This window comes from Dreissena polymorpha, chromosome 1 (assembly GCF_020536995.1).
Source record: "Dreissena polymorpha isolate Duluth1 chromosome 1, UMN_Dpol_1.0, whole genome shotgun sequence".
In the NCBI taxonomy this organism is placed as follows: Eukaryota; Metazoa; Mollusca; class Bivalvia; order Myida; family Dreissenidae; genus Dreissena; species Dreissena polymorpha.
In genome coordinates, this window is record NC_068355.1 from 119989829 (window position 1) to 120009815 (window position 19987).

At 35.0% G+C, this 19987-nt stretch overlaps 2 protein-coding genes across 4 annotated transcripts in view; one reads left to right on the forward strand and one right to left on the reverse strand.

The window, feature by feature from the left end:
• Positions 1–1322, reverse strand: part of LOC127846925 (protein KIAA0100-like) — a 115019-nt gene extending 113697 nt beyond the window's left edge. For all 3 annotated transcript variants that reach the window (XM_052378359.1, XM_052378354.1, XM_052378344.1), the window contains exon 1: positions 1156–1322. In XM_052378359.1, the coding sequence (XP_052234319.1) occupies positions 1156–1220 (65 nt within the window). In that variant the 5' untranslated portion in view covers positions 1221–1322. The remainder of the gene's footprint in view (positions 1–1155) is intronic.
• Positions 1323–1389: 67 nt separating this feature from the next.
• LOC127846935 (mediator of RNA polymerase II transcription subunit 13-like) overlaps positions 1390–19987 on the forward strand; it is an 88102-nt gene continuing 69504 nt past the window's right edge. Inside the window, exons 1-2 of the mRNA XM_052378374.1 lie at positions 1390–1597; positions 6678–6927. Coding sequence (XP_052234334.1) covers positions 1529–1597; positions 6678–6927 — 319 coding nt within the window. The 5' untranslated portion in view covers positions 1390–1528. The remainder of the gene's footprint in view (positions 1598–6677; positions 6928–19987) is intronic.

Genomic DNA, 19987 nt, shown 5'->3' on the forward strand with positions numbered 1-19987 from the left:
AACAATAGATTCTCAGATATTTTTTTTATTGCTAATAACCCTAACTAAACTTATATCGCCAAATTCAAGTAGCAAACAAATTTTACATGATTTTATTTTTCTGGTGAAACTGCAAAAAATAGATTGTCTGACTACAAATCTGGAGGTCGCGGGTTCAATCCCCTGTCAGAGCTGAGGATTTTTCACTTAAATGGCGATGAGGCGAACGATTCAGAAAGTGAGTGTGAGCTGTTTAATGGTTTCTGGGTGGGCCATGCGGATGCAAGACATGCTGTAGCGGGCATGTCTGGGCCTTGAAACATTAAGAGAAGGAAGAGTGTAGTGAAATAAGGTCACTTCCAACAGCCTTGCTGTTTAGCTAGCTCTTTAGCGACGCGGTTAGAATATCTGACTACCACTCTGGAAGTCGTGGTTTCAATCACCTGTGGGAGCTCAGGATATTTCACTTTAGGACTTAAAAAATAAATTGACTACTGTATTACGTTAAACAAAAAGATATTGATAAAAAACCTAAGTATTATGTTTATTTTTGTCCTGCATTCTGAACATAATTTTTTTAATGTCCAACATCAGGTTCAATAATAAATCATATGTGGACTGATTAATCAAACTAAAAAGTGTGTTAATACATCCATGTCAGGATACTAGTTCAATTAATTAGACATCATCTACAGATTATATATCGATCTCATATTTATAGACAGGATACAAAATGAAACTACCTTCTACCATTGCACCACTAAGTAGCTACCCTCTGATAAAAGTAGATTCCGGTTTTCATTAGAAATTGAATACTTTCGCAAAACCAGAGAGAATCATATCACTTATGATTAATGATCCTTATTAAGTGACATATAAGGTGAACATAACTTGAAATATTAGTAATAAAATGTGTCAGAGGAAATATCAAATTGTTCAGTCAATGGACAAGTACACATGGGCATTGAACTTTAATAAAAAATACAAAAACCAGGTCGGGCATTATTTGTATTTTGCTAATCAATGTTGTCGACAGACTCTGCAATTTTGTTAAGACATAAACATACAATGTGACAGATCGTGCCTAATGATCTATGTTTAGATCAAGAAATTCCCAAAATAATAACTTTGACACAATCCCCAAGGAAGTCAAATTTCATTAAAACTGATTTGTACCTCATAGTGAGCCATAACCCTACCACTGTGTACACTACGGACAGAAGTATTGATGATAATGTCATTTTCTTCAAAATGGTGTTACTACTCGTTTTGAATTTTGCTTAAATGTCCACATTTCAGTCAATTTCCACCCACAGTAGGCACCTGTCGGCAACCATGATCAAGGAATATAGGTCAAAATGCATGTGATTCTAATCGACCAATCAAAAGCCACTTCCCTTGCCGCCTTGTTGTTCACAGAAGTCGGCCATGACAGTCGCCATATTATTTTGATTTTCATCAATTAATGCATTTTTTTACCGTTTTATGTTACTATTAAGCCCTTGGAGTAAATGGTTGTACAAAATATGGTCAAATATGGAGTAAAACTATGAGTGGGCCAATTCCGACGGGCAATGGATGCTCGTTAGAGGATTGTTACACAAATATTTTTGCTTTGGTAAGTTTTTTTTAATTTAAAAAGCTTTTGATTACTGTCCGTATTGCTGACGTTGCTGTACTTATGTGACTATCAGTGTTTATCATTGAGCACTGCTGATGTGTATTGAAGGTTTCTCACCACTCGATGTATTGAAAATGAAAACGTAATCCTTAAAGTGCCCAAAAATCCGACCGGTGGCCGCATGACCTCGTTTTAAGACCATGTGTCTGTTTCATTGTTGTCTGGGAATATTGACTGTAAGAAGTGTTTACAAGCACTTTTAACATATACCTTCAAGCTTTTTCCTTATGGGTTGAAAGGGTGTATTTTTATGCAAATATTTCATGGAAGCCATTCTGAAAACTGTCAACATTGTTTGCTACTCCTATAAATATGAGGTCGATTTACATCGACCTCATATCGTTTAACGTTATTTTGCAATAGCATCGTTCCGACATGAATTTATGTCGGAAGCTTTAACGGCATCAAATTCATATAATAGCACAGAATAATCATGCAATAAATTATTAAACATAAAATATAAACATTATTTTACTAATTGCATTAGAAAAATGTTTATACAAACTTACAAGTAATGATAGTCCAGACCCTAAAACACTACCACTGTTCAAATTCCATATTGTTGCCATATAGCACTGTGTAAATTGAAAGTTGCATAATGTTACCTCATTGGTCGGTTATAAATACATTGTTTCTCTATATATAGTATTCGATTTAGACGAAAATAATAATTTACGTGGAATGTCATATTAGTTTTCCATTAAAACTTTGATCTTGCCGTGTGTGTTTATGGACGTTATTAATTATGTTATACATATTTTTGTATTTCATTTAGAATTAGAACGTGTAGCCATTTTTGTTAACTGTTTTTAGCAAACGATTCGCGGCTTAATAAGACACGGAAAATAGTTAAAGCGACACTTTCATTTAAAGGTTTAATGTGAACAATATTAAATGAAACTTTTTTTGGTATTAATATATTTTATTGACATGTTAAATTCGATACCTGAAAAGGTGTTTAGTCTTTAAAAAGATGTCGCTGATATTGTTAATTTCAATAACTGTTAATATGCTTAATGTTGTATAAGAAATTGAATAGTTTCACTGAGTTGTATTCACGCCTAAAATCCGATATCGTAAAACGTGCAACGGTTAAGAATAAGGTCTGAATAAGTTTAAGTATTCAGATTCGAATATCAGCAGCTGTGCCAGCTGGGAAGCCCCGTTTTGGATTAAACAACCGCAAGCGAAACAACATACTTTTTTTAAGTCTTGCACTTAGACTCCATGATCACAAGTATAGGTCCCTGCTGTGGCGTATGACACCATAGTGTTATTTAGTATTGGTCGGCACAGTATCTGATCATAACGAGATAATTGGTTTGTGCTGAACACAGGGGCAATAAAACCACAGATCTATCAATATGTCCCGTAACCGTTCATAGTTCATAGACGACACATAGTTACTAACAATGTTCATTACTCTTAAATTACCGGTATGTAGCCTATCATTCGATATCTCGTCATGCGCGAATTGCCAAGATGACGAGTTTTACATTAACTCCCATTTTCTCGTGCCGCGCATGGGACAAGTCGGTCCCTCTCTATTTATGTTAATTTCTCTGCATAATACAGGATAAAATATTCAACAACACCCTGTATCAGTTTCTAGTCCAATTTAATGTCTAACATACTTAATATTTTCGGTTATACAAATACAGTCTGATAGCTACATGATCATATCTTTCTCGATCCGTACACCTCCAAGTCTAAACGCTAACTGTCTTGTTTCCCTCTAACATCTGGCCCGTGAAACTCAGTTATGAATCCCATTGGTCAGTGTTCTATACGTGCTTTTTCCTGATTGGTTGAATGTCAACCTACTGGAGAAGTCACTATTCAAGTATGCACACGTTAATGAGCGTTGTGGTACAAATAATAAATAATGCAAATACAGCCTAAGGCATGTGTCAACAGTATTGTAACCCCTTTGTTGTTAAACACACACCAGATCCAAATATTTAATCTTTTGACCGTGATATACTTGTCAATATTTCGTACATAAAGAAAACCCAAATATTTCACCCAATTTCTCATCATTATTTGACAAATAAACAAGATTATTGAGATATCTTTTATTGAACACCGCGATAAAGATGCTCAAACCACGGACTCTAGATTACACGGATAAGAAACATGGCAACATTCTCAGAATCATCACTGCTATATGTGTAATCACCTAACAATTCGTCTAAAAATAATTTATATATTTGAGTTGAAGACGATGTACTGTTGTATAAGTCTGAATAAACTATCTGTCTGCCTGTCTAATTCTAAGCCGTCATTGTCCCAGTGAAAAGGAAATCTGATTTTGAATAATTGGACATGATGCCCTGATGTCAAAATACGAAATGACCCGCGTAACACCGACCGTGATTTTCAAGAATCTTTATAATTTAAGGTAAATAACATTTCATATAATTATACACAATTCCCTCGTTGATAATTAACAGCAAACGATGAATGTTTTTGACACCCATTTTATTTCAAGTATGCATGCAAAGCCGAATAAAATCGAGAGGGTCCGCTATATACGCTGTTTCATCATAAATTTAACACCCTTTCTGTGTTATAAACAAGAGCTGAAATCGTTAATGTATTCAGATTTATTTATAATAAGCTTTATTGATATGTTTCGTGAACAAAATACTACAATATATTCCATAAAAAATATAATAATCATGGCAAAGGAAATTCAATGGCCGGTTTCTAAACAAAAGCATAATCGCCAAGAACGTAGCATCAGTTCAGTGCGTTAGGAACGCGCGCTACTTTCTTCCGCCTTCATTCCTTAATTACTTTCGTTTTTAAATATGTTTTTCTATCGTATACAGAATTCTATTCTCCTAAGCAAGATGTAATTTTTAAAACTGAACTCCAAATATAAACGCTACAAATTGGTATTAAGTACGAACATGTCAACCGTAAATCTAGATTCTATAACTCCAAAACGGTATGATATTTGCAAAAGTTAAAGTTATAACTCGCCGGGCTGTCGAAATCAGAAGAACGCTACAAATTGGTATTAAGTACGAACATGTCAACCGTAAACCTAGATTCTAAAACTCCAAAACGGTATGATATTTGCAAAAGTTAAAGTTAAAACTCGTCGGGCTGTCGAAATCAGAAGAAAAACTTAATATATATTTATATATATGTTTACTACGTAACGTAAGCTTTCTAATGATATATAATTTGTCAAAATCGGCCGAGAAATGAAACTATAATTCAACAAAAGACGTGAGTGGGTACATCAAAATGTATAACCACGGCGCTACGCTGTACGCTAATTGTACAAGATCGATAGCCACAACACGGTAAAACGCGCGGTGGTAAAACAAAAAATGTGTATTTCTTGTGTTTATCTCGCTATAAATCCATTAATAACAACGGGAATATACTAAAACGTATATTTTTTGAAAGAGGAATTAATAAGCAACAAGATAACGTATAAACCAATAAAATCGGATGAATAGTTTTTGCATAAGATTGAATTTACTACAGTAAGGGTCAAATACTCGATTCATCTCCTATCAATATACACTCCGTGATACAACTGGTAGTTTTAACACACACATATAGGTTTCATTTAAAAAAGAGTACAGAAAACTAAAAAGTGATGTGGTTTGTTGTACAACAACAATTGGTTATGTGTAACCTATTCAAAAAATAATTTCGTTCAAGATAATTCAATGTAATTCTATAAACGACAAACACACTTTGTGTGTTGTGTATGTTTATTTTTAAAAATGTACATAAGTGGTTTAAAAGCACAATTTTTACACATTTAAGAGGTAATCGCTCACATTTATGTCTAATTAATGATAATTTTATGCGTTAGCAAAGATTTAACGAGAAAAACTGAAGTTTTAGTTGAACTCAATTTGCTATAGGAAAACGACGGTAGCCGTTTAGACGTTAGCGGGGTAGCTTACGTCTAATTATTTGGACTACATTGTTTGCGTGACCTACATTTTATTCTTGGCTTCTATAGGTCTTTGTGTTTCACACGAAAGCAGTATCAAAGCACCAAACAATTTTGGAACTTTGAGTTTAGTATCTGGTGATTAATTGACGATTGTTACTGTTTAATTTAATAGTGTTTTGCACATCAACAAATTAAGTTAATATTGTTTGATATTAATGTGGGTACAAAAGTTGTCGCAACTTTTTTTTGTGGGTACAAAAGTTGTCGCAAATCTTTTTCAGATTTTTTGTTTTTTTTATATCATTCCTTCAATTATTACTTCTCAGGGCTTACCCTGCAACTTGCCAAATTAGCCGATGGCTACAAATTGACCTGTTTGGCTAAAGAAAATTCCATTTTGCTACAACTTGCTTCATTAAAACCTTAAAATGGCCAAAAATAGAAGAATTTTGCAACAGCAAGGCGAATTTGGCTGAAGAAATTTTTGAGCCAGGGGAAGCCCTGCTTTTACAAGTATATAAACTAATTAACTTCATGATTAAAATTCTAAGTTGAAAGGTCACAGTGGTGTATTGGATATGGTGTCTGCTTAGCGACTGGGAGGTCACGGGTTCGATCCCACTAGTAGATTGCCATAGATCTCCTCCAAAGACACCAAGTACTGGGGTTAGGCCCAAGAAACGGACCCAAGAGCGTTTTAATAAGCCTGAGACTTTTGATGCAATCAAGCTAAAATAAGTTTAAAGTCATAATAAGCTTTATTTTTATATACATGTACATAATAACATTTTTGCACATGGCTCATTATACTTCCAGCTGTCATAAAATGTTCTTTTAGCTTCTTAATTGTCCGGTCTTACATAGTAATTTGTAATAACAATTAGCTATATTGGCACCATGAAAGAGTCACTAAACAACATAGCCACCATGATGTAGCATAACCTTCATTATCATGTTTAAAATAGGACATTGTAATTGTTAAAACTTATTTTTTTTATCTTCAATGCAATATTGCTTAACAGTAAGAAAAAAATCCCCCAGAAAGGATTTGTTCCAAACACGTCTCACATTTCTGCTCACTTTTTACAGACGGACATCAACGGAATAAAATGGAGAAAGTTGTGCATTGAACCCTCACAGACGAGACTTGACCCTTTTGAGGATCCAGTTCTGAGCTCATATGCAAAATGTCTGCAAGCAGACATACTTAGTGTATGGCGCAGGGTGGCTAAGCATTCTGAAAGTCGCCCAGATGTCTTGTTTGGCCGGGAACTGTGGATATTTTGGTATGGTGACAAGCCATCGATCCTGGAGGAGATTCTGGCACCAGAACTAAAAGGTAATCAACGGTCCCATAATGGAAATAACAATCATTGAATGCATACTTTTCTTGAATACATGTAGATGTCGGTCAATTATGAAGTCACATTGTCACAGGCTAATCAGGTGTAATGTATCTTACTTTCTGGTAATATGCAGTTTTTTTATTGATTTATTTTTGACCTTTTTTGCAGCGCACTCACATTACATTGGGGGAAGGGGTCCGCAGCCCTTAGGAGTGGGAATTTTCGCGGCGTTTCCCTTTTTGGGGGATTTTTTTTACTTACTCTCTCATTATTACATTTGTACATGTTTGCACTATATTCATTGCATTTTTCATAATTAAGTTAGTTTGAAAAGATTAAATTGAAATAGAATTGAGATATAATAATCATGAGACATCAGGCCTTGACACTAACTTTTTTGACAGGGTACCCGGAGGGAACCCTACTTTCAACTTTTGGTGGCCCTCACCCAAACTAGGGAGTCCTCTTGTTTCAACACACAGCTACTCTCGGCGTAAGGGCAAATAAGTACAAGAAGCATACTTGTACACATTTTTATTTCCTATATTCAATTCTGTTGCCATTTAAAGCAGACCCATTAAAAGCTCATAACCTTGTCTTGTAAACTTTTGATATCATGGATTTCATCAATATCATCAGCATCATCATCCTTGTCATAATCATCTTCAGCATTATCATCTTCAGCATTGCCCTTCGCCGCCAGAACTTAGCGTTTCGGAAGTTCTTATTATAAGCTTTTAAGAAATAAAAGGTAATTACGCGCATTCAGGGATTTCACTGGCTCAACAAAACTTGTTGCAACTTTTTCGCGCCGTGAAAACTGTCAATTATTCCAACCTTATTAATAAGAACAATAATTTAAAGAAACCTTACTACATTAATGTCATTGCCTATATTATCACTTTAAAAAGTATATTATTACATAAAAAACAATAAGTACCTTTATTAGTCATACCCTCATAAGTCTTAATAAGCTTTATTTGTATATAAATACCATTTTTTTCAACTTGATAAACAACACAGATAACCAAAATAATATAACAATGTTAACTTCAATGTATTAAACAATATGCTGCCTAAATGTTTCAAAATTAATTATTTAAACATAGAATCACACCAATTTACATCATTTGAAAGGGAAAAAGAAATATAAAACATCAGAAAGTAAATCATCTCACTTAATTTGTTAAACAGTTATATATGGTCATTTGGACATGTCATACATCAGCTTCTGTTGTTAAAACGTTTTCTGTTAGTGGTGGATGATTTCCAGGATCAATTAAATTATAATTGTTCACGCCTTTTTCCTGACAGAAAGGCCCAGATAATTACCACCATCTATTCTAGTTGCCTGAAATAACATAAAGCATATTTTTTTTACAAACTATCAACAACAAACAAATACATGCATGTCACTATCGTTAAATGTCCGAAAGTTAACATATCCGAAATTTAGTACACCAAGTGAACGATATACGTTTTATTTCAGAAATTGTTGGTATCTTAATCAAATTATATCCTTCCAAGGTCATTATAATAATTGAACTATTAAACAGAAATGCTCACAAATACCTGTACAAAAAAGTGTATACCGGCATGTGTTTTTGTGGAGAAATTAAATGTTTTTGCCAGCCGGATCGCCTATGGTTTTGATTAATAAAAATAGCAGCTCTAATAATTATTATAATTACTGATCGTCGTGACAGTTTGTCCCAGTGTTACTTTTTTGAGGGCTCAATATCATAAAGGAGCCATTAATAATCCGAAAATCCGATAATAACCTCCATAAAACTTGACAATAGCCGTAAAAACACCGTTAGTAACACTTACACGCTTCAGTGATTTCAATATACTCTCTGCACTGTAGGTCGCTTACATCGTCGAAAATCAATATTTACAACTGACAGACGCTGGCCGCTCATGCTCAGTCGCGTGCTTTCGATTCGCAGTACATTTTCGAATAAGATTTTACCGATTTTTTTTTTAACTGCCGCTCTTTAAAAATTGGAGGCACTTTTAAAAATTCAAATGGTCAATCAAGACAAAGTGGTTCTATAAATTTAGGGTTCCCGGAGGACCACCCAGCTTGAAAGAACTGGTGGTCCTCGCCGAAATCTGGGGGCCTCGGGTCCCCGGACCACCGTTAGTGTCGAGGCCTGGACATATCTTTCTATAAAAAAAAAAAATTAGGGGGAATTTTTCCCTCCAAAAGGGGAAAAAAGTATACTTTTCAGGTGGAGGACTACAGCCGATATTCAGGGGCAGATTTGATAGATTGAGGGCCCTGTTTTGTAAATCTGAAATTTTGTATAAAAAAATGTGCTTATAATATTTGATAGTATCAGAAATGTACTATCCAGTTATTCATTACATTAAGTACATATTTGGGGAAGAAATTCGTCCCCATTCCCCTGCTCAAAAGGTATATATGTTTTTTTTTACACTTTAAGACTTACATGTTCCCCTCTTAAGGTTTGCTGTATTTGGATAAAAGTCTTTCAGTTTTTGAAAGTTTTGAAACATTTCAACCTAGTTAAGGACATCTTAAGCTCATAGTGAGTTAATGTGATCAGCCAATGTCCTAAATAGAAAGTCATGTGTTGTCAAATTAAGATTGTTATCCCAGTACTAGCCACATTTTCATGGGATCTTTATGATTCTTGCTCAGAGTGTTTATCTGAAAAATATGTTGACTGTTTTCAAGTCCATTAAACCTAAAACCTTAGAAAAAGATGTTATCACTCTAGAGGTCACAAACAAGACTTAATTTTGATGAAACTTAATGAAACACGGCAACAGCCATGAAGCAACTTTTCAGTGATTGGTATTTATTTGCCTCAGTACAGAAATTGTAAATTATTGCCTGCCTATAAGCAGGGCTCGGCTGTGAGGGCGACGTGGGCGATAACTTCACCCGGTACATAATAATGTCGCCCTTAAATTACATCAGGGCTTTCCACAGGCCATTTAACGATCCCTCGCCGGGGCGCTTGAATTTCGAAATCAGAGTCCCCGGGGCGCTTGAAATTTTCCGATCAGTGTATTTTTCAGTAAAAAAAGTGCAGATTGTAAAAAATCAGTGTATCAACATTCCCTGTTTTAAAAGAGCACTCAGTACCTACTTTCACAAGTAACCGCCATGAACACCACATGGGATCATGGATAATCCATTGACAGGGTTTTTTTGGGCCCGATTTTATAGCCGAAATTCGGCTATGTTCCCAATCCCAAAAAGTATACTTTTTTCCCAAAATGTGGCCAAAAATTCCCAATTTCCAAAAAAAAAAAAAAATTTTTTTTTTTTTTTATAGAAAGAAGTGTCTAATGCGTATTTTATCTCAATTTTAATTCAATTACATCTAACAAAGTATTTAATGATTTTGTTCTTTTAATTTGAATGATTAAAAAGAGTTATATCAAATTTAGTATTTCCCTAATCAGTGGGCTTTTCGTGAGGAAAAAAAAGGCCAATGAATTTATTTTCCCAATTTCATGCAATGCAGATAAAATTCCCAATTCCAAAGCCATGGGCTATCTTCCCAAAAAGTGGGAAAAAAAAACTGACTGATAAGAGAATAGCATGACGCGCGTTCTAGCCACATTACACAGTCATTTAAATGCTAACAATGATGTATCAGGTAACTTTCTAGTGGTCAAACTGTGATGTTCATCGTCCAATCGGTTACGCGAATGCTTATGAGGGCGGGGTTAACTGTCGACCATTATTGTTTATTGACGTCGGGCACGAAGTAAGAGTTTATCGCAGCTTGGACCAGAGTTTTATTATTTTCTGTTTAACGGGATTTTTTTTTAAGTTTGAGTAGGAGGAGGGAAAAAAAATAAAAATTAAAAAAAGTTTCGTAGGAAAAAAAATAAATAAAGCATAATAAAAAAATATTTTGTTTAATTTTGGAAGTTACTAAAAACAGTAAAAATAACTACCTGCCTGGTATTGTCAGACAGTGTCCAGTCAGTATTACACTACGCGGCCCGCGATTTTTGCCTAAATCACACGGTGGTCATTATTTATTTTGGGTGAAAATTCACCACAATCTTGCGCGTTTCATCACGCTACACTACGCGGCCCGCGATTTTTGCCTAAATCACCGACACGCGGTGGTCATTATTTATTTTGGGTGAAAAATCATCGCAATCTTGCGCGTTTCATCACGCTAGGTCAAGCATGATCACCGGGAATGCGATAAATATAATTTCCGCGGTGATTCACCGCGATTCACCGCGTTCCCGGTCAACGTAGTGAAGAACGATTTTTCGACGTTACATGTACATATATAATCTTCACAGAGAATATAGCAATATGGGATTATTAGCATTGTTGGCAGATATAATCGAATATCCTTTTTAAAATATCAACATGTATTTCACACCCATGTCCCTGACAGTTTTTTTTGTCTTTTTAAATGCTGCGTATAAAACAAAACAGTGTTCGCACCTAGTTGTATGATACCGCACCTGGATAAGTGATAATTGCGTTTTTGATTATGCAATTAACAGTTTGAAGCCATGGAAAACTCATAACTGATTGTAATGTAATCGTCGTATTTTCCAAATCTCTCTCGATTCCCCGATACATACGTTTCAACTGTCTCAATCACATACATGCAACTTCTTCCGTCTTTATCCATTACTCGATAATCCCGCATATGCCCGATTTCCATTTTAAAAGCGAATTCTGGTTAATATTGACAAGAAGAGTCCCAAAGAATGTCATACACAAACGTTCGAAATTATCAAATGAATTTCGGCATATGTTTCTATTTAAAGATTTGATGAAATAAGCGCCCAATCAGATCAGTTGTATTATACCTCCGTAAATCACCTGACACGGTTTGCACGCATCGTGTACAGCTATTTTCGGTTACAAATTCTATCCACATACAGGGGTTTTTTTTACTAAGAAAGTGACGCCGATATTCGGCGTCTTCCCCTACCAGAATTTTTCCCCTAAAAATACCATTTCCCCTTCAAAAATATAATTTTTCACCAAAATATAATATTTTACCCTCAAAGAATTTTTTTTTTCTTTTGGGAAGTCGACGCTTATCCAATTTGTACCATGTACAACGATCTCTCTCTCTCTCTCTCTCCCGACGAACACTCAAATCTGGGAATCCCAGTGATTCTATATATAGCTCTTAAATTACGTCATGGAAACCGGGCAACTAATCGTATTAATCATGTGACTATTTTACTGGATTCCGGTCTTGCGCGAGAAGGGTGTTTCGTCAATTAATTACCGGAAACCAGTCGAATTTTCATCCGGGTTATGTGAAAGCCAAGATATAAACGTTAAAACAGAAAAAGTCTCACAATTGGCGTTCATACACGAACAAAATAAAACGTTCGAACTCGGAAAATATTAATTGCGTTGACGTATTTTTTAAGAATGAATCATCAAAAACCGTTGAAACCCAGCAGGATTCGGAGGTACATGTAATCAACATCGATTAATACTGTCGGATTATTGTGAAAGTGAAAGTAGACAATCGGCAGCTGCCGCACCTTTCCCTTCCAATACTGTAGCAGATCTAGATCGTCAACCCATTCATCATGAAATTGAAATCACAATATTGACATCGTTCCCCGGCCCAAGTTGAAAACATTTCCCATTATTAGATCTACCCCTGCAACTTTATTTAGGACTTTGACTTTAATATCATACTTGTTCATGTGTTTAAGAACAAAAAGGTCAGAGACATGACTCTTTTTCTAAAAAAAAACCTGAAGTCTGTAGGTCAGTTATAGACATTGAAATGAACAGTTTTTATTTTTTCCCCAAATATGTCTCTTTCGCGCTCGATTTTCCCCTTTTACCCAGCGTCCAGCGTCTTCCCCTTTTTCTAAAAAAAACCCCTGACATATACATAGTGCAAATGAATTAAATTAATTTCTTTGTCCTGATAAAAAGCGCGCGAAAATTGGCGTGTGTGTATTTATTTGTAAATAAACATTTCATAGTGGGTAAAACATTGATATCATTAATTTTAATTTCCATTAAAAGTTTCGTTGTGAATTTCAACTTAATTACCGGGGTTCCTCCCAAAATACTTGGCATGGACATTTTCTCTAAATAAAATATAATTAAAACACGCTGTATTGTAACAGTCACGCTGTTTCAGTTCCTTCGTTTTTGAAACGTATTGTATACTGACTACACACAAATGTCGTTTTCAGATCATAATATTCTTCAACGACCAATAAACAAATTAATTAAAGTTAAGATTTAATGCAACATGTACACGTCATTTTCGAATCGAAAAAGGGAGTTAATATTGTGAAAATAAACCAATATCTGTTTATTGAAATTGTCAAACTTATATAATATATATACATATATTAGCAATTCTTATGAAAATAAATATCGTTAATTTAAATGTATTATGCAAGTCTGTTTCCGAGAGCATATATGGGAATTAACTGTGTGAGCTATTCAATATGTTAACAGCTATACATTCATTGTTTTGACAGACGACACGTGCTTATCTTAAGTTTGTTTCTGGTAATACACAGGATATTGGATGTTCGGGGCTTGATTGGATAATAAAACAAAGACGCAGTCGGCGGTTTTCAGTAGAACTTTTGTACTTACCAATTTAATCGATAGTGCACATGCTTATCTAACATTAAGGGATCATCAACACAGGTCCTAGCAACTTTCACGGACCATAATACACAGCCCGATGGTTACTTTCAGTAGCACATGTGGTCAGAAACTAACAAGTTCGAGTAATAAAGCACAGAGATTATGATCTGAAAAATTGCACGAGGTCCGAAATGAAACAGAATGCCACCAAATCAAACGATTCACCGCCTAATTTTAAGTGTAACAAACTATGTTTGAAACATTTAAAATAACGATAATTCCGAATTATCACGGCTTCCATTTTCAAAAGTATATGCTGTTCAACATTGCTCGAGAAATAGTAAAGACAAACGTTTGCTATTGTTCCATCAAATGAATTTTACACGCTACTATTAAATAAAATAGATCTAGCAGCCCAATCGGGATTGGAGTCGCTACATCATCTGAAGCAATGTGTAAATTTAAATTTAGATGCACATGTAAGTCATTTTCTGAAAATCGGGACGAAGTGAAAGTATTCACTTTACAAATAAACCATTTGATTTTATTCAAATGGTCGACATTTTTTATATTTTTGTAGTCTGTGTATTTTAGCAAGTTTTATGCAAATATATATCGTTTATTTCAACGTTTAAAGCAATTCTCGTTTCCGAGATTAAAATATGTAAATTTCTTCGATATGGTTACTGACCTACACAATCATTGACAGACGACATCCGATGGTAATTGTATGAAGTATGCAGAGAAGCTGACAAAATGTTAAAACAATCGCGTAGAAGTAAAAATATCAGGTTATTTTCTGCATCCGTTTTTTATATCCGCGAATTATCGCCGACGGCCTCGGCATGATTCGGAGTGAATGCTCGTTGTGGCTGCGGAGAAACTTCGAGAACAAAAGAATCTGTAGCCGCCAACTTTGTTGGTTTTGCGTGAGCCGTACTGTACATTTGTTATTTTAACAAATAAAGATATTGTTTGACATTCAGCAAGTACGGTGTTTACTTTCATATTGGAATACATTTTCGCGATATAATGTGATCATCAATAATAATGACATTAGTTAATAAGTTGAAATTTAAATATAGTAGTCAACGCCAATCACGGCGATTCGCGGTGTTTTGCGATGATTCAACAGCTGATCTTTATCGCGAGATGGTCGCAGTGAATTAACGGCGGAATCACCGCAAATCACCCGTTGAGTGTCATCACGGTGAATCACCCCGATTTGCGGCGAATCACCGCGATTTACCAGGTTGGCCCAAACGCGGTGATCGGTGATTAAGGCAAAAATCGCGGGCCGCGTAGTGTAGGTCGAGCATGATCACCGCGAATGCGATAAATATAATCTCCGCTGTGATTCACCGCGATTCACCGCGTTCCCGGTCAACGTGGTGCAGAACAATTTTTCTACGTTTTATGTACATATATCAGGGGGTTTTTTTAGAAAAAGGGGAAGACGCTGGACGCTGGGTAAAAGGGGAAAATCGAGCGCGAAAGAGACATATTTGGGGAAAAAATAAAAACTGATCATTTCAATGTCTATAACTCGCCTACAGACTTCAGGGGTTTTTTTAGAAAAAGAGGCATGTCTCTGACCTTTTTGTTCTTAAACACATGAGCAAGTATGATATTAAAGTCAAAGTCCTAAATAAAGTTGCAGGGGTAGATCTAATAATGGGAAATGTTTGCAACTGGGGCCAGGGAACGATGTCAATATTGTGATTTCAATTTCATGATGAATGGGTTGACGATCTAGATCTGCTACAGGAAGGGAAAGGTGCGGCAGCTGCCGATTGTCTACTTTCACTTTCTCAATAATCCGACAGTATTAATTGATGTTGATTACATGTACCTCCGAATCCTGCTGGGTTTCAACGGTTTTTGATGATTCATTCTTAAAAAATGCGTCAACGCAATTAATATTTTCCGAGTCCGAACGTTTTATTTTGTTCGTGTATGAACACCAATTGTGAGACTTTTCTGTTTTAACGTTTATATCTTGGCTTTCAAATAACCGGATGAAAATTCGACTGGTTTCCGGTAATTAATTGACGAAACACCCTTCTCGCGCAAGACCGGAATCCAGTAAAATAGTCACATGATTAATACGATTAGTTGCCCGGTTTCTATGACGTAATTTAAGAGCTATTATATAGAATCACTGGGATTCCCAGATTTGAGTGTTCGTCGGGGGAGAGAGAGAGAGCGAGATCGTTGTACATGGTACAAATTGGATAAGTGTCGACTTCCCAAAAGAAAAAAAACATTTCTTTGAGGGTAAAATATTATATTTTGGTGAAAAATTATATTTTTGGATGGGGAAATGGTAGTTTTAGAGGAAAAATTCTGGTAGGGGAAGACGCCGAATATCGGCGTCACTTTCTTAGTAAAAAAAAAACCTGTATATAATCTTAACAGAGATTATAGCAATATGGGATTATTAGCATTGTTGGCAGATATAATCGAGTATCCTTTTTAAAATGTCAACATGTATTTCACACCCATGTCCCTGACAGTTTTTTTTGTCTTTTTAAATGCTGCGTATAAAACAAAACAGTGTTCGCACCTAGCCGTATGATACCGCACCTGGCGGAGTGATAATTGCGTTTTTGATTATGCAATTAACAGTTTGAAGCCATGGAGAACTCATAACTGATTGTAATGTAATCGTCGTATTTTTCCGAGTCTCTCGATTCCCCGATACATACGTTTCAACTGTCTCAATCACATACATGCAACTTCTTCCGTCTTTATCCATTACTCAATAATCCCGCATATATATATATGCCCGATTTCCATTTTAAAAGCGAATTCTGGTTAATATCGACAATAAGAGTCCCAAACAATGTCATACACAAACGTTCGAAATTATCAAATGCATTTCGGCATATGTTTCTATTTAAAGATTTGATGAAATAAGCGCCCAATCAGATCAGTTGTATTGTACATGCGTAAATAACCTGACACGGTTTGCACGCCTCGTGTACAGCTAATTTTCGTTACAAATTCTAGCCACAAATACAAAGTGCTAATGAATTAAATTAATTTCTTTGTTCTGATAAAAAGCGCGTGCAAATTGGCGTGTGTGTATTTATTTGTAAATAAACATTTCATAGTGGGTAAAACATTGAGATCATTAATTTTAATTTCCATTAAGTTTTGTTGTGAATTTCAACTTAATTACCGGGGTACCTCGCGAAATATTTGGCATTGACATTTCCTCTAAATAAAATATAATTAAAACACGCTGTATTGTAACCGTTGCGCTGTTTCAGTTCCTTCGTTATTGAAACGCATTGTATACTGACTACACACAAATGTTGTGTTCAGTTCATAATATTCTTCAACAACCAATAAACAATTTAATGAAAAGTTTAGATTTAATGCAACATATACATGTCATTTTCTGGGAATTGAGAAAGGGAGTTAACCTTGTTTACTTAAATGTTATATGCTATTAGTATTTTTCTTAGCTTTGTATGCTTTGTGTGCTGTGCATGCTCTGTATGCTTTGTAGGCCCTATATTAATCAATATTAATATTGTGAAAATAAACCAATATCTGTTTATTGAAGTTGTCAAACAGAATGCCACCAAATAAAACGATTCACCGCCTAATTTTAAGTGTAACAAACTATGTTTGAAACATTTAAAATAACCATAATTCCGAATGATCACGGCTTCCATTTTCAAAAGTATATGCCGTTAAACATTGCTCGAGAAATAGTAAAGACAAATGGTAAATTTAGATGCACATGTAAAAGTCATTTTCTGAAAAATCGGGATGAAGTGAAAGTATTCATTTTACAAAATAATATACCATTTGATTTTATTCAAATGGTCGACATTTTTTTATATTTTTGTCGTCTGTGTATTTTAGCAAGTTTTATGCAAATATATATCGTTTATTTCAACGTTTAAAGCAATTCTCGATTCCGAGATTAAACTACCTAAATTTCTTCGATATGGTTACTGACCTACACAATCATTGACAGATGACATCAGATGGTATTTGTATGAAGTATGCAGAGAAGCTGACGAAATGTTGAAACAATCGCGTAGAAGTAAAAATATCAGGTTATTATCTGTACCCATTTCTTATATTCGCGAATTATCGCCGAGTGCCTCGGCATGATTCGGAGTGAATACTCGTTGTGGCTGCGGAGAAACTTCGAGAACAAAAGAATCTGTAGCTGCGAACTTTGTTGGTTTTGCGTGAGCCGTACTGTACAATTGTTATTTCAACAAATAAAGATATTGTTTGGAATCAGGATTCGACATTCAGCAAGTACGGTGTTTCCTTTCATATTGGAATACATTTTCGCGATATAATGTGATCGTCAATAATAATGACATTAGTTAATAAGTTGAAATTTAAATATAGTAATCAACGCCAATCACGGCGATTCGCGGTGTTTTGCGATAATTCAACAGCTGATCTTTATCGCGAGATGGTCGCAGTGAAATCACCGCGAATCACCCGTAGAGTGTTATCAAGGTGAATCACCGCGATTTGCGGCGAATCACCGCGCTTTGCCGTGTTGGCCCAAACGCGGTGATCGGTGATTTAGGCAAAAATCGCGGGCTGCGTAGTGTAAGTGTGAGAGGTCTCAAAAAAGTTTAAAAACATGAAGTTAAATGTTTAAGCAAACTTCTGAGGACACACAAACTGTTGAAAAAGCAGATGGTGTCGATCATAACAGCATACCATGAGCATTCCTGCTCAGGTGAGCTAATAGTAAGAACAATTACAGCTAATTAACAGTTTTACAAGGGTCGGCCTAGCGTCCAATTTTAGGGAGAAGTGTCTTCTTTCTTGACTGGCATTTTTTAGGGAGAAGTCAGGAGAAATAAAGAGAAGTCTTGTTGTTTTTTTGTTTTATCTTGTAATTATTTGCATTATTGTTTACCCTTTTAAATTACTAAATACAAGATGTGCATAATGAATCCTGCTTATTCAATTCTCTTTATAGTTAGTTAAATCAACAATCAAGTATGAAGAAAACAACATCATAAACAACCCTCTTACGGCTTTCAAGTGTGCATGAAAGTGCTTAATATAAATTGTATTTACATACACTACCCATCCACCCCACAATAAAAAAGTGTTTATTTTTTTGGAGGGGCAGTGATTTTTTTTGATTTTTTTTCTTACAGCCTGTGCCTTTTGGATTGGGAAAATTAGCGCGATAAACCATGAAACTGGGAAAAATAGCGCGATAAACCATGAAATTGGGAAACATTATAAATATGATTATAAGAACAGAATTAAAATTATTAAAGTATGTTTGACAGCATTTTTATATTATAAAGTACTAATTTAATGTGTTCTTACAATGAAGACAATGTTATGTTAATATCCTTCCACATTCATATTGAACTTGCAATAATCTATATAGATTCTTAAATATACCCAGGGACCTATACAAACATTTGTTTGTATAGGTCCCTGATATACCATTTAATCATAACCTCTTTAACAGTAAGAATTTAATTCAGTATTCTTTTAAATTAAATATCATACGGTGAAAACATTAACAAATATTTATAAAAAAAATACGCTTTAGTGGTCTTGCTATGTAAATGATGTATTATATGGAGTTAAAATAATTTATTTCATTACTTTACCTTTCAACATCTTGCACTTCAATGCTATTTCAGTAAACTGTAAAGCGTGACAAACATAATAAAGCAGAATATGCATATGAATCTGATTTTACACAGATCCACTAACATATAAATCATATCATGTTTGTCTCTTTCCATTTTCGAACGGTACTCATCTAAAATGCATTTAACTTTGTGAGTAACGGTAGACTAATTCCAATTTCCCAACACTGATTTCCGTGATGCACATTCACTGTGAAGATTTGTAATAAATATTTGTTGTTTTTATCTCAAACGTTATATTTTGCGTTAATTGACAAACGCATTAAATTATTCCGTAATAACCATATGATATCCATTGTTAATTTGAATGTTATTTATCATTTTCGCCGCTCATCGCAAATTTCTCGTCTGCTTGCCGCCATCTTGGGCGTGTGTAAAAACAGGCGTTTACAATCGGGATACATCGGCTATCGTCGGTATCCTCCGCAATATAGAGAGAGATGTGGATAGCAACGTAAAATCGTATTCGGCTAAATTCGCGAACAATACGTAAGTCAGTTGTTGTTCGGCGACGACTTGGCAACTCGATCGGCACTCGTTCGAAATTATTGCTTAATTACATTGTAATCTTATTGACTTTATTGGGAAAATTTTGTCTTTTTTTGGGAAATTTTAATCACATTTTTGGGAAAAAACGTCAATTTTTGCAATTGGGAAGCAGCCGAATATCGGCTGTAATTTCTGGCAAAAAAAATCACTGAGGGGGGGGGTATTTTGGTATTATACATACATATTTAATATTATTTTGTCATCTAAATAAAACATTATAATTACCCTATA